Below are 22,210 nucleotides of genomic sequence, written 5' to 3'. Positions count from 1 at the left end.
ATTCTGAATGGAGCAGAAACATGAAAATTAGATCAGTGAAGACTGTTTTGCACGTGTGTATGTTTGTCTGCAAGGATTTGACAAGCCGTGTGTGTGTCAAATAATATGTTTGTATGTAGGCTGTATACTCTGAGGTACAAGTGTGAGGGAGTGCTGTTATACTGAATATCAGCACGGCTGTGATTCGGTCGTAGGTACGAGGCCGCAGGCCGAGTACAGAAGATAATGTGATATTGCTTTTATACAATAGTTCTACAATCGCCATTTATTAGTTAACAGTAGTAAGCGACAACAGATTATGATTTGTTTGTTTATTCTATCATTTATTTAGCTCCGCCAACAAATAGAACACAACTGCGCTCTTGAACTTGGACCGTTGCTAAGCAACCTGAACACAAACATTTTCCTGCACAGCTTGCTACTTTGTATAGATCTACACACATTACTTTGTGCAGACCATTTGTAATTTAACTCAAATTTTATTTGTGGAAATATATCTATCTTTGCCGTGCAAGTTTGTTACAATCTGATAATGACTGTTAATGTACCCTAATTAGCGGTTATTAATAGAACACCTGTGTGGCAGAGTGATACATATAGTTAAAAGTCCCAGTGCTGTTATACTGAATATCAGCACTCATGGAATGCCTCTTGTCCAATCAAATGACTTGGTTGGATCTAACTGTTGTGTGTGTGTGTGTGTGTGTGTGTGTGTGTGTGTGTGTGTGTGTGTGTATATATATATATATATATATATATATATATATATATACACTCACTGGCCACTTTATTAGGTACACCTTGCTTGTACCGGGTTGGACCCCCCTTTGCCTTCAGAACTGCCTTAATCCTTCGTGGCATAGATTCAACAAGGTACTGGAAACATTCCTCAGAGAGTTTGGTCCATATTGACATGATAGCATCACGCAGTTGCTGCAGATTTGTCGGCTGCACATCCATGATGCGAATCTCCCGGTCCACCACATCCCAAAGGTGCTCTATTGGATTGAGATCTGGTGACTGTGGAGGCCATTTGAGTACAGTGAACTCATTGTCATGTTCAAGAAACCAGTCTGAGATGATTCGAGCTTTATGACATGGCGCGTTATCCTGCTGGAAGTAGCCATCAGAAGATGGGAACACTGTGGTCATAAAGGGATGGACATGGTCAGCAACAATACTCGTGCTGTGCGTTCAGAGATGCTCTTCTGCATACCTCGGTTGTAATGAGTGGTTATTTGAGTTACTGTTGCCTTTCTGTCAGCTCGAACCAGTCTAGCCATTCTCCTCTGACCTCTGGCATCAACAAGGCATTTTCACCCACAGAACTGCCGCTCACTGGATATTTTCTCTTTTTCGGACCATTTTCTAAACCCTAGAGATGGTTGTGTGTGAAAATCCCAGTAGATCAGCAGTTTCTTAAATACTCAGACCAGCCTGTCTGGCACCAACAACCATGCCACGTTCAGTTACTTAAATCACCTTTCTTCCCCATTCTGATGCTCGGTTTGAACTGCAGCAGATCGTCTTGACCATGTCTACATGCCTAAATGTATTAAGTTGCTGCCATGTGATTGGCTGATTAGAAATTTGCGTTAACGAGCAGTTGGACAGGTGTGCCTAATAAAGTGGCCAGTGAGTGTATATATTATATATAAAATCCAGTGAGTCTAGTAAATTCTTTATGAGACAGTACAAGCCTGTTTACTGCAGATTATTTTGCTCTTTATTTGTTGAGCACATTCCCTACCGTTGAGTGTTTCTTTTAACAAAGTTTTTATATATATATGTAAAGTTAATATTCCGCTCCTCATTTATTGAGCACTTTTATCTACACCATTGATGGTTTCTGGAAGGAAAAAAACCCGCTATATATAGTGTATATATATGTGTGTGTGTGTGCGTGTCTGCGCGCGCACGCGCAAAGATATATTGGCGTGGGGCAGCACGGTGGCGGAGTGGTTAGCACGGTCGCCTCACAGCAAGAAGGTCCTGGGTTCGAGCCCCGGGGTAGTCCAACCTTGGGGGTCGTCCCGGGTCCTCCTCTGTGTGGAGTTTGCATGTTCTCCCTGTGTCTGCGTGGGTTTCCTCCGGGTACTCCGGTTTCCTCCCACAGTTCAAAGACATGTAGGTCAGGTGAATCGGCCATACTAAATTGTCCCTAGGTGTGAATGTGTGTGTGTGTGTGTGTGTGTGTGTGTGTGTGGGGGGGGGGGGGGGGGCTGTGATGGCCTGGCAGCCTGTCCAGGGTGTCTCCCTGCCTGCCGCCCAATGACTGCTGGGATAGGCTCAAGTGACCCTGAGAGCAGGATATGCAGTTTGGATAATGGATGGAATGGACATGTTGGGGTGTCTGTGTGTGTGTGTGTGTGTGTGTGTGTGTGTGTGTGTGTGTGTTTTCGTGTGCGTGCGTGTGCGCGCGCGTGTGTGTATATGTGTGTGTGTTTTCGTGTGCATTGACTTGGCACCGTTCCTTTGTATATGCTGACGTGCACGTGTGTTTGTGTCCACAGCGAAACGTCAGGTCAACGTGCTGGGCCACCAGCTGCAGATGAACCAGCACTGCCTCGACACAGCCTTCAACTTTTACAAGATGGCGCTATCCAAGCACCTGACCCGCGGCCGCAAGTCCTCTCACGTCATCGCCGCCTGCCTCTACATGGTCTGCCGGACAGAAGGGACTCCCCGTATCCTTACTGCCCCCATTTGCTCTTAACGTTTTTGTTTCTTATCCAACTTTGAGATCACTAAGGCGCCCACGGGCCTTAGTGTCAGTCTGAATGTGAAGACTACAACCTTTACTTCCTTGTTTGCCGCTGTCTTTGGTGGACAAAATCGAAAAGGCTACATTGTGCAAATAAAAATGCAAATACAGTTGGGTGTATGGGTAGCGTGGCAGTCTATTCCATTGCCTATCAACACTGGGATCCCTGGTTCGAATCCCTGTGTTACCTCCGGCTTAGTTGGGCGTCCCTACAGACACAATTGGCCATGTCTGTGGGTGGGAAGCCGGATGTGGGTATGTGTCCTGGTTGCTGCACTAGTGCCTCCTCTGGTCAGTCAGGGTGCCTGTTCAGGGGGGAGGGGGAACTGGGGAGAATAGCGCGATCCACCCATGTGCTACATCTCCCTGGTGAAACTCCTCACCATCAGGTGAAAAGAAGCAGCTGGCGACTCCACATGTATGGGAGGAGGCATGTGGTAGTCTGCAGCATACAATTAGGGAGAAAAGGGGAGGGGATAAAAAAAAATGCAAATACAGACCCAACATAAAGTTGTTGTAGTGGATGCCACCAAATGGCATATAAATACTAGTGGACACGGTCCTGCGCAATTTCAGCGGCGCTTCAGAGACGCACAGAAAACTCTGGCTGATAACGGAGCATTATCCCGACAAAATAAATAGATAAGGATGAAAATCGTGTTTGCGCCTCACAGCAAGAAGGTCCTGGGTTCGAGCCCCGGGGTAGTCCAACCTTGGGGGTCGCCCCGGGTTGTCCTCTGTGTGGAGTTTGCATGTTCTCCCTGTGTCTGCGTGGGTTTCCTCCCACAGTCCAAAGACATGTAGGTTCAGGTGAATCGGCCGTACTAAATTGTCCCTAGGTGTGAATGTGTGTGTGGGTGGGTGGGTGGGTGGGCGGGCGGGCGGGCGGGCCGGCCCTGTGATGGCCTGGTGGCCGGCCTGTCCAGGGTGTCTCCCTGCCTGCCACCCAATGACAGTTTGGATAGGCTCCAGCATCCCTGCGACCCTGAGAGCAGGATAAGCAGCTTGGATGGTGGATGGATGGAATATCGTGATTGTTTCCTTTTTATGGATGAGTGAACCTGATGGGAATGGAACTGCTAACCAGAGGTTGAAAACTCCGCTTCAGAAAGTAGAAGTACTAACCATGTATTTGCTCCACCCATGGACTAAACCAGCTGATTCTAATTAGCACAACACGTCAGCCAGGTAGGAGAACTAACTAGTGAAATCAGCTGGTTTAGTCCATGGGTGGAGCAAATACATGGTTAGTACTTCTACTGACCATGGGATGTTGGTGCCACGCCCTACCCACTGAGCACAACCAGAGATCACATTTAATGGGAAAACTGCTCCAAGCTGTCCCGACGGCTTTCTTTTTGGAGCTCCGTCGTTATTTGAAACCCGTGCATTGTGTGCAGGAGGAGCACCCTTTTTCGATTAACGTACCGAACGGCTGAGCTGAAGTCAAGCATTACTTTTACACCGAGTTGTGGTGGAGATGTGGCATACTGATGTCGTCCGCACACCTCCATCGCTGACTGTTGTCTGACAGAACTCTCTGCCGGCATTTGCTCATGTTTCGTAATCTTCAAACCGCGCTGTTCAGATCCTGAAGGCTGTGTCATCGTTTTCATCACATCATGGACCTCTTTGTATTCGTCCTTTCTTTTTCATTTCTTTTCCAACTGCCAGGGTGGCTCTTGGCGTTGCCTGGTTATCGGGTGCATTCAATGTGCCATTGTCGGTTAATTCCTGACTCGCCGCCTGTGAGGAGGATTCTGTTACGTAACGGTATTGGCCCTCCGCGGGACAGGTTCACCTGACGACATGGCCCTCTCACGGCATTGTATACTGAGCTTTTGTGTGTGTGTGTGTGTGTGTGTGTGTGTGTGTGTGTGTGTGTGTGTGTGTGTTTGCCCATGCACAGAGAAGTGCACCCTGGGTAAAAATAACTCAGCTCACTCCCTTGTCTCTCCCGAGCTGGATGAGTCTACACCACCATAAATAGAGAGATTCAGGTTGCAGAGAGAGAGAGAGGAAACGTCGCGTTGGAGTGGGCTCCACAGAAACACTCGGCAGCGTCTGGACAGGTCTGCGTGTAGCATGGCCAAGGACAAACTGAGGGATGGGTAGACCAACAAAGCATCTGTGTTTCTCCCCTCCTCATTTCCTTCCAGCTAATCACCTAACTGACCCCTCATCCTTCCCTCCGTCCCTCCTTTTTAGTGTTTTGGGGAACAACTCTTTCTAGTTTCAGGCTGGAGGAAGAGAGAATAACAGATCAGGATCAGGAGTATTTACTTGTCGTTTCATTTCAAATATCGTTTCCCCCAGCCCACAGCAGTGCAACACAAAGGCCATATTTATCCAAACTACAAAAAAACTCGAAAAACACATACATTCAACATATATATATATATATATATATATATATATATATATATATATATATATATATATATAAATCACTTCCCAAGAGAGTGAACTCCAGGATGACTGTCGGGACTGCCGGTCTGCATGGGCTAGCAGTTAGCTTAGCCTGCCTCGCTTCCACGCCGTGTCAGACCGCCCTCAGTGTTTTTTCTGCGGGTGCAGCTCCAGGCAGGGCCGTGGTCCCTGGGCCCACAGGACACCGCAGACCAGGCTCTCCCAGCCGATCCAGCACCAGCTTTCCCAGCCATCAACGAACACACAAACTTGGCCACAGATGTGGACATAGACACTGCATGGATGGTGCTGGGTGAGGCCGCCGCAAACATAAGTTCGTGCTGCCATCTTCTCGCACCGGTGCTGGGTGAGGCCGCTGCAAACATGAAGTCGCACCGCCATCTTCTCATGATGGAAGTGGAAGATGGACGGGTAGATGGACAGAGACTGACAGATAGTGAGAGAAAATAAGAAAGGGAGCAGTACTCTGTCTGCCCTTCTCCCCCCCCCCCTTTTCCCCTACCTTCCCTCTTTCTCCTTTCTTTCAGAGGGAGGGTGGTTGCCGAAATGATCGTGTGATACATTGCTGAATTATTCGAAGAATCTCAAATTAAAATAACACCCCAATACGTTATTAGCAGACACGATTTAAATCATGCTCGGACCGCCGGGCCATGCTGAACTTGACAAAGAAGGTACCTTGCTTTGGGTATCGGTATCTTATTGGTTAGAACCCCCTGATCAGCTGAGAATATGTGGGTGGAACAAATGTTTAAGTAACAAATCACCATTGCAGTGTCTTGTATGTCTCATCATCTCATCTCATCTCATCATCAGCCGCTTCTCTGGGTTTGGGTCGCCATGGCAGCAAGCTAAGCAGGGCACTGCAGATGTCCCTTTCCCCAGCAATGCCCTCCAGCTCCTCCTGGGGTATCCCAAGGTGTTCCCAGGCCAGATTGGACATGTAGTCCCTCCAGCAAGGTCTGGAGTCTACCCCAGGGTCTCCTCCCAGTTGAAAGTGCCCAGAAAACCTCCAAAGGAGGCGCCCAGGAGGCGTTCTAATCAGATGCCCGAACTCCCTCAACTGGATCCTTTCGATGCGAAGGAGCGGCAGCTCTACTCTGAGCCCCTCCGGATGTCCGAGCTCCTCACCCTATCTCTAAGGCTGAGCCCAGACACCCTACGAAGGAAACTCATTTCGGCTGCTTGTATTTGCGATCTCACCCTTTCAGTCACTCCCCAAAGCTCATGACCACAGGTGAGGGCTGGAACAAAGACTGACTGGTAGACTCAGAGCTTTGCCTTCCGGCTCAGCTCCCGCTTCACCTTGTACGCCTTGTATGTAAGACAATTAAACCCCTAGTTTGCCAGGCAGAACCACAGGCTTGTGTGTGTGTGTTTGTGTGTATGACTGTATCAAACTGCATACACAAAAGTGGCTCTTTGAGATCATGTATGGTGGTCTCAGTCAGCTACTCCGAACAAAGAACAAAAACAAACCTCTCATCACATGTCCAACTGAATACGGAGTAAGGACATTTTTTCCCCTTCTGTTTAGTCCCAGGGAAGCCAAACGTGCTGAAGGACCTGCTGTCATTTATTTTACTGATTAAGGGTGATGTCTTTAATCTTCAGATGGCGCGCGCCAGGATTATCTTTTCCATTTCGTCTGCCGCACTGCTAATTCCATTGTGGTGCCTTTTCAGAGGCGCATCACTAATCCACTTTGGCAGCCAGGAGACAGGTGCACCCGTCGCCACGGAGACCACGGTGTCACCAGGAAGCAGGGAATGTCCAGGGGCTGATGGAGATGTGTGCGTGTGTGTGTGTGTCCCCAGAGGTCACACCAGGGGCAGGAGACACATCCGTCAGTATATTTAGAAATGTTGCCCGGTCGAAGGTGACGATTCAGTGTCAGTTTATATTTACTCTCACAATTGCTTGAGTTGATGGCAGCACGTTTTTGTTTTTTTCCCCCCAACTCAAAGGTCTGATGCCCGGGCCAACTGAAAAGGTCCAGCATCACAAAAATACCCCGAGATTGTTTTGACCGCTTTTTATGTTGACAATAGCTTGAAGTCAGCTAAAGGATTTTTTTTTTTTTTTGGGGGGGGGGGGACTAAAGGAAATATTTTGCCATAGAGAATTCCAACTTGGTATCACAGTGCCATTCAAACATTAGTTAGATAGCAAGTGGATGAGGGAGTCATGCTGGAGAGGCAATTGTGACTTTCGTTTTTCCTCAGTACCATCCACATTTGGTCTAAAGGAGAACCTTAACCGACCTTAAGAATAATGCAGCCCATCACAACTGCCCTCAGCCATCCCATTCATTGTAGTAACCAAGTCTATCCACCTTTGATGGGGTGTGAACCACACCTTTCCATTCTCCCATGACTGTCAGACTACTCTTGGATGAAGCTGAATCTAGATTCTGGATGACTAGTTTTTTTTCCCTTTTTTTTTTTAAGGGAAACATTTTCAAAATCTCTGACCATCTATGGGAGAGAGGCATTGTGGTGACAGAGATCTGATCAGCAAGGTGTGAAATGAAGATGAAAATTTTTGTTGGGGGTGTCCGGGTAGCGTAGCGGTCTATTCCGTTGCCTACTAACACGGGGATTGCCAGTTCAAGTCCCCGTGTTACCTCTGGCTTGGTTTGGCATCCCTACAGACACAATTGGCCGTGTCTGCGGGTGGGAAGCCGGATGTGGGTATGTGTTCTGGTCGCTGCACTAGCGCCTCCTCTGGTTGGTCGGGCTGCCTGTTCGTGGGGGAACTGGGGGGAACAGTGTGCTCCTCCTACGCGCTACATCGCCCTGGCGAAACTCCTCACTGTCAGGTGAAAAGAAGCAGCTGGCCACTCCACATGTATGGGAGGAGGCATGTGGTAGCCCGGATTGGCAGAGGGGGTGGAGCAGCGACAGGGACGACTCTGAAGTGTGGGCTAATTGGCCAAGTACAATTGGGGAGAAAAATGGGGAAAAATCCAAAAAAAAAAGAAGTTTCTGTTGGTACGGAGCACGGTTCATCTAATCATTGGCTTTAACCTGCACCTAGAACAAAGGCAACCTGACAAAGCTTACTGTCACTGAGCAGTATACCCAATTAACTCTCCAATTAACTGTCCAGTACTCCCCTGTGACAGCCTAAGTGTTACTGTTCCATTGTTTTCATCATGTGTTTCTAACCCTACCTGCCTGTTTCAGATAAATCAAAGGTTAATTGTAAAGCCCAAAATCACAAGTTAGTCCCAAAGGGTTTTACAGTCAGTGCAGTTAGACTAAGATCAGACTACATTTGGTTGTCTACATGGTGTTGTTGCCTTAATGGGCCTCCTCAGACATGCTCCTGGATCTCAGCGATCTCCTGCAGGTATGTTCCCATTGTCTTTCAGTGGCATCTAAAACAAATGCCACACCTGTGAATGGTGAAACGCTCTGAAATGACCTTAGCTAGGCTGTCATCAAGGGTCGGTCTGTTCATTGTCCTGTCAATCAGGTCAAAGTGAAAAGTTTAATGGCATTATGTTTTAAAAGCTATTGAGCAGTCACAGTCAATACAGGAAGTCCCCAGATTACAAACGGGTTCCGTTTTTGAGTCTGTTCGTAAATCGAATTTGTATGTAAGTTGGAACAGTTACATACAGTTCACATCTAGTGTCAAGTAGTCAAATGTTTGTCTTAGTATATATTTTACCGAAAACGTCATAAATATAATAATGCAGTAATAATAATAAAGGGAAGCATGGTGGCAAAGTGGTCGGTCGCCTCACAGCAAGATGGTCCTGGGTTCAAGCCCCGGGTCATACTCTGTGTGGAGTTTGCATGTTCTCCTCGTCTCAGCATAGGTTTCCTCCAGGTGCTCCGGTTTCCTCCCACAGTCCAAAGACATGTAGATCAGGTGACTCGGCCGTACTTAATGTCCCTAGGTGTGAATATGTGTGTGTGTGTGGGCCCTGTGATGGACTGGCAGGCTGTCCAGGCTGTCTCCCCGCCTGCCGCCTAATGACTGCTGGCATAGGTTACACCATCCCCGCGACCTGAATTTGGATAAGCAGCTTGGATAATGATGGATGGAATAATAATAGATGTAACTACAGTAGTTTTTATAATTGAGAGAGAGAGAATGTGTGTATAGGTATAAAAAACTTTGAAGAAACGTTTAAACTGTTTAGATATTAAAGGTTAAGACTTACTCTCATTCCAGTTGTTGTCTTGCATACTGGAAGGAGCCTTAATTAACAATTAAAATGACTTCATTAATTGGATGATGGGCCTGGTGTTGGTTAAACCACTACATTGCTTAGTGATAATTGTTGCTTTCGTTGGGATAGAGCCTTTTACATACTCCATTACTCTCCCCTTGTCCTTTATAATTGTCCCGATCATTGATCGATTGTAGCATAATGCTTTTCCAATGTTTGTTGGCCCTTCACCTCTCTCTGAACACTTTATTATTTCCACTTTCATTTCAGTCGCGATCATTTTCCTTTTCTTCGGTGCATCCATTGAGTCGCATCCAATCCATGCATTGGGTGCTTTTTGGTGGCAAGGTGGCGCAGTGGTTAGTGCTGTCGCCTCACAGCAAGAAGGTCCTTGGTTCGAACCCCGGGGCTGTCCAACCATGGGGGTCATCTCAAGTCGTCCTCTGTGTGGAGTTTGCATGTTCTCCCCGTGTCTGCAGTGGGTTTCCTCCAGGTGCTCTGGTTTCCCCCCACCATCAAAAAGACATGTATGTTAGGGTTAATACTCCTGTCTGGACCCCTGACCGAGGCAATGGAAAGAAGAACTGGAGTTGGTCCCCGGGCGCTGCAGCTGCCCTCTGCTCCTAGCTACACAGCTAGCATGGGTTAAATGCAGAGAAGAATTTCCCCATGGGGATTAATAAAGTATATCAAAAAATTTTTTTTTAAAAAGGCAGAAAATCATCACTTTCATCAGATTTACACTTTGAAGCCATGGTTACGAGGGTAAAAACATGAAAAATCTAAGTCAAAACCACACACACAATGTTTATGCGATCAGATTTAAAATGGCGATGACAGCGTGGCGTTGTTCTCCCTCGGGCCGACGAACCGCCTAAAATGCGCAGTGTTTTGATTGTCACACAAAGTAGTCGGTCCATTCGTTAGTATTAACCATTTTGTGTAACTCATTTTTTTAAAATGATATGCTTTATGGGGGTCGGTTCGTAAGTCCGGGAGTTCGTATGTCAGACGTTCGTAACCCGGGACTATCTGTACCTTGTCTGTGAATGTTCTCATTCATCCAGGTCATAGTTATCCAAACGAATTGAATCAAGCGCAACTGGACTTGGTTATATATCCGTGAAGACGTTTCGCCTCTCATCCAAGAGGCTTCATCAGTTCGTGCCTTTCTGACTAGACTGATGACTAGCTTGGTCTAGTCATCAGTTCATGCCTTTCTGACTAGGGCGAGACTAGCTTGGTCTAGTCAGAAAGGCACGAACTGATGAAGCCTCTTGGATGAGAGGCGAAACGTCTTCACGGATATACAACCAAGTCCAGTTGCGCTTGATTCAATTCCTTTTGATATCTGTACCTTATGACCAAAATCTTATGTCATGATATAGTTCATTCATATCACGATACATACCAGCACATTTTCTGTAAATTCAATGAATAAATAGCTTATATAACATGACCGCATGGAAAGGCTCATTTTTTTTATTACATTTTGAATTATATTGTAGCGAATTAGGGGGGGCAGCCCGGGAACCGCCACAGCCGGGACGCGAACCCGTATCTCCTGCACCGCGGGCGACAACGTTAACCAGTCGACTGAAGGCCAATGTGTCTACTTATTCGTGCACGTTACACTATACTCGACAAATACTCATATTTTATTATTTTTCTCCTTTTATTTAGAACCGTTGCGCAAATTTTCAATCAAGCATGCAACGAAATATAAAATATTGTAACGTGCATGGATAAGTAGACACGTTAGTCCTTCACTAACGGGTCGGACCCTTGAGTCGACTGGTTAACGTTGTCGCTTGCGGAGCGAGAGACACGGGTTCGCGTCCCGGCTGTGGCGACAGTCTCCCGGACTGCCCCCCGAATTCGCTACAATATGAATGTACAAAAATGTAAATAGAAAAGGGTGGTCGTTATCGCCTTCCATCTTCGTGATTCTTTGACATAAGGTGTACTGCGGGCAAAAGTCTCTTGCAACGTCTGAGTCTGGGGTTTGGTTTGAGCACTCGACGGCTTTTGCGGCTCTCCTCTGCGGACTCTCTCCGTGCTGTTTGACGTGATTCTTGAGTAGGCGGTGAAAGAGGCAAGTGGTGTTCGAGTCTGTTGTGGGGACCGGCGTGCGGCATATTTTGCAAAGTGCGGTTTTCCGGCCCGTGTCAGACATTTCATACCCAAACCACGTCCATACGACAGAAGTAGCCCCTCTTTTAGGTACAAGCTCCTCGTTTTGTCCCAGCTGGTCGGAGCCCTTCTGTTCGGAACTACCCCGTTCTGCGTTGCGTTCACTGTCCTCCATGTTTGTTTGTATTGCCTTCGTGCAAATGTCCTGCCTGCGTCCGTGCTGTGCGAAGAGCGGAAAGGGTCGTCCAAATGCCGAAAAATATTGCCGTAAAGCGCGTGATTTGCGACACAATGACAAACGATGTGGCTTAAAATGAAACAATCGACGTTTTCTATCGTCACACGATATATCGTCATATCGCACAGACCTGTGTACACACACACACACACACACACACACACACACACACACACACACACACACACACGCACACACACGCACACACACAAAGGCATCCAAGAAACCACTTTACCCTGTAAACTTCCACACGTGGTAATAAAAATCCAAGGAGTGTTTTGCATGTGTAACAAATTTAGGACCCCCTACACTCCCCCACCCCACCTGCCCACTTGACCCCCCCCCCCCCCGCATTTGCCTGCATTTTTAATGGCCGTCGATCCAGAGCAAGTCAGGGGTGTGTTGGTGGCAGTGGGACATTTCTGGTGGTCACAGCTGGTGGGACGCTTTTATTTTTACCCTCCCAGCTGTCCTCCCTTCCCCCGTCACCTCCCTGCCCCGGGATTTGGGGGGTGGATTTTAGACGGGGAGCGTTCGGCGTTGTGTGGTTAATGACGAGCATGTAGCCGGCTGCTGCTGCTGCTGGGTGTGGTGATATTTCACCAATCTGAGTTCTGTGGAAACCCACCCATGTCATCTGTCCTGCCCTAAAGCCTGTGGATGTGTGTGTAAGGGAACGGAGATCTGGGCGTTAGCATTTTTTAAATATCTGAAATCATAATATCTATCCATTAAATGGGTTTATAAGTTACTTTATGAGGGTAAATGAGGCATGCCGACAGTTGAATTCAGTTTTGGAAGTCTTAAAAAAGTCACACAGGCCTTTATTCTAAAGTTGTTTGTATTTTTGCTTTTATTTCACCTGTTTAACTGGTCTCATATTCATATAACTCGCATTGAAAATAGTTTTCACAGTATTGCTGAGAATAGGAGTATTGATTAGCAAGGACCACTTATCCTCTGACGTCTGTCCCAATTCATTTCATTGTAGTGGGACTCCATAATGAGGTCACAGGTTTGAGGCTCTCGTCTCTGGTTTCAGGCTTTGGTCGATCTGCTCATGTTTGCAAATATTGTTTGAACTGTTTTGGGCCCTGGGAATAAGAATACAGGGCTGGTTAAGTGGAGTGGTTTTCCCCAATAAGATCCAATTAATTTGTCCACCTGTTGAGACTTGGACTAGCCATATCAAGTAACCCCACATTGCCTTTCATCTCAAAACACTTTGAATCAGCCTCGGCCCCTGCAAAGCCCCACTTGGCCCCTGTGGTATAAAAGTGGCTGCAGGGCCTCCAGGGTCTACATTACAACCCTGTTGAACTGCAAAGCAGGGGAGTAAAATCAATAAAGACATATTGCATTTCTAGTTTCCACAATGAAGGTAATGATTATGATGCAATGGCGCAGCATTAATAAAACATTTCAATTTAAATGATTAGAAGGAGAGAAATGCAATCTACTGCAATTGCCCTCAACTATCCAATTTCTTTTAATCACTTGCAGCAGCTACTTTTATCCAACATTGGCAGACTTTGAGGGCGGCACGGTGACGCAGTGGTTAGCGCGGTCGCCTCATAGCAACAAGGTCCGGGATTCAAACCCCGGGGTAGTCCAACCTTGGGGGTTGTTCCGGGTCGTCCTCTGTGTGGAGTTTGCATGTTCTCCCCGTGTCTGCGTGGGTTTCCTCTGGGTGCTCTGGTTTCCTCCCACAGTCCAAATACATGTAGGTCAGGTGAATCAGCCATACTAAATACCTAATTGTCTGCCCTGAGATGGACTGGCGAACTGTCCAGGGTGTTTCCCCACCTTCTGCCCTATGACTGCTGGGATAGACTCAAACATCCCACGACCCTGATCAGGATAAGTGGCTTGGAAAATGGATGGAAGGATGGCAGGATTTGAACCAAACCTTGCATTTGGTCGAGGTTCATTTCAAAAATCATCTCTAGTTTAGACAAATGGTTGATGTATTAATGTAGATTGTACAAACTCGATAATTTTGTTCCTCAAATCCTCAAGACTAATATTTGCCACTACACATAGCAAAAACAGTCAGGATGATCACTTCGGTCATAACCAGCCAGCTCCTCTTTGTATTGACAGAGCCATTCCATTCCGTTCTATCCTATTCTATTCCATGTCTTTCCAACCACCACCTCTTTACTCCCTGTGTATGAATTCCGACTCAGAACAGTTCCAGGAATAGAACAGGGAGCGGCTGCAGGCGGCCTGACTGCCCAGGGCCAACAGTGAGAGTCTGTCCGTCTGCCAGGCAGGAGATCCGAAGCCCCAGAGGTCTGTAGGAATGGGCGAAAGCTGACCTGGGATCATGACCTGGTCCTCTAACTCTGACCCCTTCTACCAGTGGGGCTTGGCCCCTAAGGATAGGACCCAATCTAAACTTTATTATCAGGTTCATTTTTTATTTTTAGATCCCTAACATCTCCTGGTTTTATCTGACAATATTTATTTCTTTTTAGCTGCCAGCTAAAATTTACTGCCAATCTTGTTGTTAGCCTGATGAAATTCAACATCTGTCAATCGAAATGGCCAGTTGGTAATCCCAACCTCACACCCAACCCTTTTCCTCTAACATCCAAGTGTCCTACAGGGGTGTGTAATGCAGCTTAACAGCAAAAGTGCTCGCAACGAGACAAAAAAATAGCTGACTCAAGGCCACATTCTTGACGAGTTTTATAATACACACATTCTGTATAATGTTGATAGCTTCAGGTTTTATAATGAGAAACAATGGCCTACACTTAATATGGTTAGTGTGAAAACCAGTGCAAGAATCATAAAAATTGACTTAAAATTATTTAAATGCTGATATGGATTGTAAATGCCAGCTAAACCAATAAAACTGATTTTGGTTCCAACTCTGCATGATGGGGCGTTTGTGCGGATGCAGGATTGTTACCGGGGCTACTCATGAAAGCATTTAATAATTGCTGACATGGGTTAGAGTGACAGACCAATCAAGCTGAGTCTAAAAGGCGTAATGAAAAAAAAATTAGCACGAGCGCTCTGCTTTTAATCGCATGCACTGATTGAGATGTTCTCCTGACTTCTGAGTCCATTATGTAAGTGGAACATTTTTACCTGACGGTGATGCAATTAACCCATTTCATGCACTCAGTCCATTTCCTGTCACTCGCAGTCAAATACATACATATGTACTCAGCCACAAACATGATGCTGTGGATATTGTGTGTGTGTATGTATATGTACACTGCACACACATAAGCAATATCCTGACCAGAATTCTGTAGTTCAGTGAAAACCATAATCTCAAAAAATAGAGATCCAAGTTTTCATAAGTTTATAAGATGGCCTTGTTTTCCAAGTAATACTGTAATACTGTGTGTAATACTGTGGTTTGCAAGTGCTGTAATAGTGTAATAGTGCTGTAACGGGTATGGGTGAGAATTGGGGTTCATGAAGCTTACTCAAATGAAAACTAAACTGGTAATGTGTAGCGTTTCTTTCCCTCTTACAGAGCTACTGGGGTGGCATCGTGGCTTTGTAGTTGGCACAGTCGCCTCAAAGCAAAAGGGTCCTGGTTTGATCCTTGCTCGTGTTCATGGGGGTTTCCTCTGAGCGCTCAGTTTTCCTCCCACAGCTCAAACACGTGCATGTTAGGTGAATTTGATACACTAAATTGCCCATAGGTGTGTGAATGATTGTGTGTGTTTCAGCTTTGTAACGGACTGTTCAGGGTGTTTCCCTGTCCTCTTGTCTGCTGCCGTCGGCTCCAGAAAACCGCAGCCCAAAATGAGATCTAGAAAGTATAGACAATTAATGTATCAGCATCAGCCACTAGTCTCAACCGCTTATCCTTCACTTATCCCCATTCATTGCAACGTTTTTAATCACTTTTCTTCTCCCCTAGGTGAACGTGTATGTCTTGGGAAGAACATTCCTGGTCCTGGCCAGAGAGTTATGCATCAATGCCCCAACTATAGGTACCAACCATCTCTTCACCCCATTTAACCCTCTCTTGTCTTGATTGATTTGCCATACAAACTGCACTATAATTAATCCTGAAAGTTGCTGATGCAGCCAAGTTTCCTATATTGTCTGATAGGTGCCTTTGTGCCTCTATTAAAATGGCTATTTCTATTTTTTTTTGGTGCTGGAGGCCCCAGTGGGTATGCAACTGCTATCCCTGACTGTATGAGCCACGATTTTCCCACTAGACCACACAGGCCCACTGAATTTTCCGATTTAGAAGGCAAAACTGACATTTTCGTTTCAGTCCTCGAGCTTTCGTGGGCATAATTGGCCTAATTACAGTTAAATAAAGCTATAATCTTGTAGCTTGGGTCCAATTTTAGTACGTTAATTAGATGTTACAAGCAGTCCTGCTCATGTATCAATTTAGTGAAAGCTGTAGTTCTCACTTGTGTTGCTAGAGGGCGCTGTTATCCCTCAAATAGTCATTTCCCCCTTCGAGCTCACGCAGGCCCTAAAATGATGAGCAAGTGACATCTCTGGCTCAATCACATTATAACCTTTATGTTTTTTTGTCAGGTTCATAAGCATTCTTTTACAGAACAGATCTGGATTGTAACAGCATCAAGCTGTTAACAGTTAAACAGTATTATACAAAAGACACAACGTTGCAGAGGCTGTCCTCTCTGAAGTGCATATCGACTTTTGTTTTTTAACACAACGTACTACTTTTTGCATTGTTAATCATAACACTATACATAAAGTTTGCTCTTTTGTGTAGTTTTGCTGCTCACACTATAGTAACAACATTGTATGAACTTGCATTACACAGTTTGAAGCAGTCCCTACTTGTTCCAGTTGTGGAGCTCAGCTTGATTACATAATCACAAAGCGCTGTACTAATGTTGTTTCTACAGCAGCCACAGCCCTTAACACAGGCGTCAGAGCAAATAACATTAAACATAACCCCGTAGTTAAATTAAAAAATAACCTTAAATTAAATAAGATAAAAACAAATGTTCCTTCACTTTTAAAATAGTCTCTCAAAACTATCAGGCCATTTAGTGTGACGTTATTCTACAGTCTTTGATGCTACATTACTTTCGAAGGCTGCGAGGCGAGGACAAACCAACCCCCCACCCCCCCATCAACAATCCAGTGTAGTGCAGCTTACGCATAGAACACAAGCTCTGGGATTTGTCCCCCCTGTACCCCAGTCCCGTTAGTGCTGTCCGAGGAGCACTGGAATTGAAATGTCACTTTACCACACTGCACCTCTGTCATGCCCTCCTGGCCAAAATAGCTCAGCTCATTCCCATCCAGCACAGCGCTGACTGTGTAGAAAGCATCCTGCTCCACCTGAACAGGATGCTCAAACCACACGGAAAACGTACTGCTCGACCCGTCCGACACAAACTTGGTCAGGTTCTGCGCCAGGGTCACCCCTTGCCTCTTGAGTTCAATTTTGACACTGTACTCGGCCTTGCCCCCGCTTGACCCATACAGGCCCAAGCCGGCGATAAAGATCCTCTTGTCCACCGCAAACTGAATGCTGTCACAGCGGCCCCGGTACCGCCACTGGTTGCTCCGATAGGCTGAGGACTGGAAGCGGTGGCACCTCTGAGGCAGCAGGCCCTTCCGTGGAGTCAGCGGGAAGTCCAGCTTGGGCTTGCTGGCCGCTGTGTACCACAGAAACACATTATGCGTCTCCTCCAGCGTGAGGATGTCTGACTGTGCTGCACCGTCAGCGAACTCCTCCAGGCTCATCGTAGGGATGCGCACCAGGTACAGCACTTTGCCCAGCACCTCTCTCTTGTTGTGGGTGGTGGGGCCCAGGCCCTGCCTCTTGCACTCTGACACGGCCCAGTTCATAACAGCGTCAAAGACCACCACCTCCTTGGTGTTGAGGGTCTCCCTCTGTAAGATGATCTCCAGTGTCTGCTGGTCGATCTCGCAGAAGCCCTCGGAGCATAGTGCCAACTCAGCCTGAGCATCTATCACCTCCCAGCAGCGCTGCGTAAGCTCCGGCTCTTCGAATAGGCGGCTCTGGGACAGCAGCACACAGGCATTCTTGGCCTCCAGGCTGGTCTCCAGGAAGTTGACACAGGCCTTGGCCAGCGCAGGGACAATATACTTCTTAGCAGCATACAGGGTGGCCAGCACCGTGTCTGCCTCCAGGTCTATCTCATCACTGTACATGTACCTGACACAGAGAGAGAGGGAAGACAATTAGAAATCCTCATTTACTAAAGCACAATAGATGTGGAAAAAAATTGCCCTGGTGGCATTTGTACATAAGATTATAGACAACTTTCACAGTACTACTCTGCAACCCCATGAAAAAGCAAGAATACCAGAAAAGCTTTAACATGAGTTCTGTTATATTATGACCTGAGGATTCTGGAAAAGCTGATACTGTCCCTAGTTTTAATTCTATCACTACGCTAGCAGGCAAACTAACAAAAAAGAGATGTAAAATGGAAATTATAATCACTTTTCTCATTCTAAAGAGGACTGAGTGATGACTCGGCTCATCCTACCCATTTTATAACAAGGCATAACAAACAACAATCCACAGCCCAGGCTTAGGCAAGCACTATTGAATAAGCAACAAAGGCAGGCTATTTATATCTTAGAGTCTGCATATATTCCCCCATAAGAAAATTGTCAGGCTCTGGATGAGGAAACGGGGGAAAAAAAGTTGAACAAAGAGTGCTGAGAAAACCAGCAATTACTGAGCACTGCGCTACTGCCACGGCTCTTTTTGGCATTCGGATCATCCTGGCTTCAGATGAGTAATAATATCATCTCTGTCACCAGAAAACCCAGTAAACCCCGTTGGGTTGAGTTCTTACATTGCTGCTTAAGTATATGGTCCTTTATATGGTCTAAGGTCATACACCATAGGACAAAGAACCCTTTAAAATGACTGGTTGATTTAAAAATGTTCTTGTTAAGTTGTGCAATGATTATTTTCCCTTATCAATATATAAAGTCAACATTTACGATAAAAGGTTTCCACCCAGCAGCAACAGTACTCCTAGGCGTGACGCCGGCTGCTGACCCCCCCCCCCCTCCCCAGATTAGTTATAGAAAGGATGGTGAGTGGCTTACTTAAGCAGAATTAGAAAAGCAGCAGGTTCCACATCTGGGATATGGATCTCAGAATCTGCCTCGGCCAGATCGCCATAAAACATGGCACAGAAAACGGAGCTTCCCACGGCCAGCACATACTGGAGGGAAAGGGGGGGGGGGGGAGAAAGAAGCATCAGTTACACATGCAGTCAGAACCTCTTTTTTTTGCCAAGTACAAGAAAAAAAAAACGGGAACTTGAGAAGGTGCATCTCTCTGGCAGTGCATAATAGCGACTTGGCTGGAGAAACACAAATAGGCTATCCTGACACAGGGGGCAGAATGATATGTTACAGTACGGTGCGTAGCCTCCGGTGGGACTGACGGTAGAATTACCACGTCACTCATCCTACGTTTAGTGTCGTCGTGTGTGACCGTGTGCGTGTGTTTTATAGTCAGATTAACAGGGGGGGAAAGAACAAAAAACAAAACCAGTTTCCATGAGGAAAATGTCTTTACCTTGTGTGCTGGAACTCTCTGAGATTCCCCCAAGGGGCCAACAATGAAGTGGATATCAGCCATCAGCTCATTGTTAAACATCAAGGCATTCCTAAAAGACACAAGGTTTACGAATAAGCACTGGAGTATTATATAATATGCTGTCTGCATTGTTTCCTTTTTTTTTTTTTTACTATCCTGGATGGGCTTTGACCGAATGCATCCTAACTTGCGTGGAAATGTTGAAGCCTGCAAACTGCAACACCACCACCAACAAAATCATCATCACCATCATCTTCACTGTGTGTTGGATTCAATGTGTGTTGGACTGTGAAGTTCCGAGATGGCCATTTTCCAACAAAAAAACGTCACCACGGGTAGGCTGCTAGGATGAAGTTTTCGCCTACCTCTCCCGTAACGTGGGGTGGCTGCACTGCCAGCTGGGCGGGTCGACGTTGTTGTTGTTGATGTTTTGCTGGCTGGTCGGGCTGCCGGCGGCGGCGGCGGCGGACTTGCTGACCGGCGCATCCTTCGCCTTGTCGGTGGCCGTCACCGTCGTGCCGCTGCCGGTCAGGTTGGTGTTGGCGTTGGCGGCAGGGTACAGTTCCGCAGCCATCTTCTTCTTCTTCGTCGTCAAGGACAGGGTTAGGATCTCATAGCATGCTGGCAGCCTGCCCGAGTGTTTGCCGGCCCTTTTCGACTTTTTCAGTGTTTCTGGAAGCAAAAGTATACAAGTCAGATACCTCATGACCCGGCCATGATGGAGCAACCTGCAGCCCGCCGTTGGCATCGGCACGCAAGCGCTCGCCGCTGCCCGAATTAAAACAAAAACAACGAAGAAGAATGGACGGACGGGGCTCTATAGGATTTTAGTTGGAGGGGATTATTTTTTTTTTTAACCTTGTCTGTACTCAATACGATACCTACAGTGCCGTGCAAGAGAGGTCGATGGTGAAGTTTACTAACCCCGGATCAATTTTAAGAGCAGCATGTAAACATCCGACCAGCGGAATCCCGTTTCCCCAACTTGAATCAAAGAGACTTTTTCTCCTCTCTGGCGATCATCTCCTCCTCCTCCTCCTCCGGCCGGACGGAGACGCATCCGCCAAACGTCGCTCGTTTTCCCCTTTTTCCTTTTTTTTTTCCTCAGCTGAGCGGTAGTCCGGTGAAAGCCCTCCTCCCTCCCCCCCCTCCCGCCGTCTCTTGCCCCTTTTGTTTTTGGCGTTAATCCTCACTGGGGTGTCGTTTGTTTCGCTATCGGCTAAAGACGAGGCGGCGGGCTCGCTCCGTGCGCGCCTGATGTGGACGTTGTGTTGTCGGAGGTCCTGCTCCCTCGCTTTTATTTTCGCCGTGTTTTCTCAGCGCGGCGTCGACCAATCAGCTTTCTGCTCCCCCTCCTGATGTCAGAGGGCCGGAAGCACCTCCCCCGAGCTGCGCCACTGCAGAGTGCGTCAGCGCGCGCGCGCGCGCACACGCACCCACATACACACAAGGACGGAACTGTTCCCGTCCCCCCCCCCCCCCCCCCATGTTGTATCCGCGGCAGTCATCGTCCTACTGTTTTGACGAGATGTGCAGTGATGGACTGCCATTCACAGTTTGGATGGATGCATAACCTAGCAATAGTGTTCATACTGATCCCCCCCCCTCTGCCTATCTCTGTTTGTTTGTTTGATTTTTTCTTCTTTTTTTTTTGATGCTGCAATTACCAATTTTCCCCTACACCGGGTCATTTAGAGGCGTATGCTTTTGATATGGTGAAGATTACGTGATTTTAAACAGCCTGTGACTTTTGGGCATCAGCTATGAACTTGAATGCCTTTCATTAACCCAGTTCAGCAAAAACTGCTTATTTTTCAAAGCTACCATGAACTGAGGTTATGTCATGGATTTGTGTTACTGTCACAGCCAGTTATTATTTGATTCTCTCAAAACAAGGCACCAGCCGGCCCAGCTTGTTGTTATTAACCAGTTGGAAATACTCACATGAAGCCAAAGTTGGTGGTGATGTATTTATTTTTAAAACGACAACAACAACAGCAGGAAAAATGAAGTCGACTCACCGTTAGTAATTTGGGAGACAAAAGAGGAGGTTGCAGGGAAAGTTGTGGAGAGAGTCAAGCCCAGGCCCATGGGGAGGATAGAGGTGGCAGACATGACAACTCTAGACTCTCTGGTACATAGAACAAGTTTAATGAAAACAGCTTGGTCACACTGTGCCTCATTGTGTTGCAGAGGACACTGCCAAGATCACTGGCAGTTATCTGTGATCACTGTTACTGACTGCACCACATTGACATTTATAAATAAAGCTGTTTTAAAGAACAGAAAGTGACAAAGCATCTTGTTGAGATGGACACAAATGAATTAAAGAGCACCGACGGCTGGTACACTTAGTACACCAGCAAGGCCTTGATTTTCTAAACACAGCTGGTGTCAAGAGGAAGGATGGCTGGCTCCACATGATGATCATCATCATCGGCGGTCACTCGAGGTCAAGTATGACCGTCCTCCCTCTGGGTCCTCAGGTGGGCATAGAGGTTAGTCGTGGAGCCGCATAATGGGAGGACGCCTGTGCGTGACAGCTTTTTACGTGGTGTGGCTGATGCACCTGCAACCACCACACGGTTCTTGGCAGGGGGTGGCCAGAGTCCAATGACATGGAGAACCAAGACAATTGGGGACCATTCTCTGTTCCAGCCTTCATCCACCTTCACTGCCGGTATGACCTGGAGACATCTTCCACTAGTTCTGCCACTGAGATCTTTGTTGGATCATGCTTCGTCTGGAACCTCCCCCTTGACCTGTCCACCTTGGGTGACCCTACCAGGAGCCAAGCTCTGGACGGCATAGCTCTTGGGATCATTGGTACACGCAAGCTTCTTCACCACAGCAAGGTGGCGATCCAGGAGAAGACACATCATGACATGATGG

At 46.9% G+C, this 22,210-nt stretch overlaps 2 protein-coding genes across 2 annotated transcripts in view; one reads left to right on the top strand and one right to left on the bottom strand.

The window, feature by feature from the left end:
• Positions 1–22,210, top strand: part of LOC130125913 (transcription factor IIIB 90 kDa subunit-like) — a 130,165-nt gene that overhangs the window by 23,135 nt on the left and 84,820 nt on the right. Inside the window, exons 3-5 of the mRNA XM_056295259.1 lie at positions 2,514–2,687; positions 8,517–8,548; positions 15,644–15,716. Of these exons, the coding sequence (XP_056151234.1) occupies positions 2,514–2,687; positions 8,517–8,548; positions 15,644–15,716 (279 nt within the window). The remainder of the gene's footprint in view (positions 1–2,513; positions 2,688–8,516; positions 8,549–15,643; positions 15,717–22,210) is intronic.
• On the bottom strand, positions 12,599–20,454 carry LOC130125914 (BTB/POZ domain-containing protein 6-B-like). Its single transcript, XM_056295260.1, has 5 exons — positions 20,243–20,454; positions 19,684–19,990; positions 19,298–19,388; positions 18,820–18,938; positions 12,599–17,908 (listed from the first exon to the last, which is right to left on the bottom strand). The coding sequence occupies exons 1-5, from the start codon at positions 20,376–20,378 to the stop codon at positions 16,876–16,878; spliced, it is 1,686 nt and encodes a 561-aa protein (XP_056151235.1). The 5' UTR covers positions 20,379–20,454; the 3' UTR covers positions 12,599–16,875.

This window comes from Lampris incognitus, chromosome 16, assembly GCF_029633865.1.
Source record: "Lampris incognitus isolate fLamInc1 chromosome 16, fLamInc1.hap2, whole genome shotgun sequence".
Taxonomy (NCBI): Eukaryota; Metazoa; Chordata; class Actinopteri; order Lampriformes; family Lampridae; genus Lampris; species Lampris incognitus.
The sequence above is the reverse complement of the archived record's forward strand: the minus strand, read 5'-3'. Positions and strand labels throughout refer to the sequence as shown.

What these genes read in the sequence shown, in the direction of transcription:
- LOC130125914 (XM_056295260.1), bottom strand. Translation starts at nt 20,378, where the DNA reads ATGCGTCTCCGTCCGGCCGGAGGAGGAGGAGGAGGAGATGATCGCCAG. An exon ending in AGAGAGTTCCAGCACACAAG is followed by an intron (nt 18,939 to 19,297) that starts GTAAAGACATTT and finishes CTTTCCCTCCAG; the next exon opens with TATGTGCTGGCCGTGGGAAG. An exon ending in GCTTTTCTAATTCTGCTTAA is followed by an intron (nt 17,909 to 18,819) that starts GTAAGCCACTCA and finishes TCTCTGTGTCAG; the next exon opens with GTACATGTACAGTGATGAGA.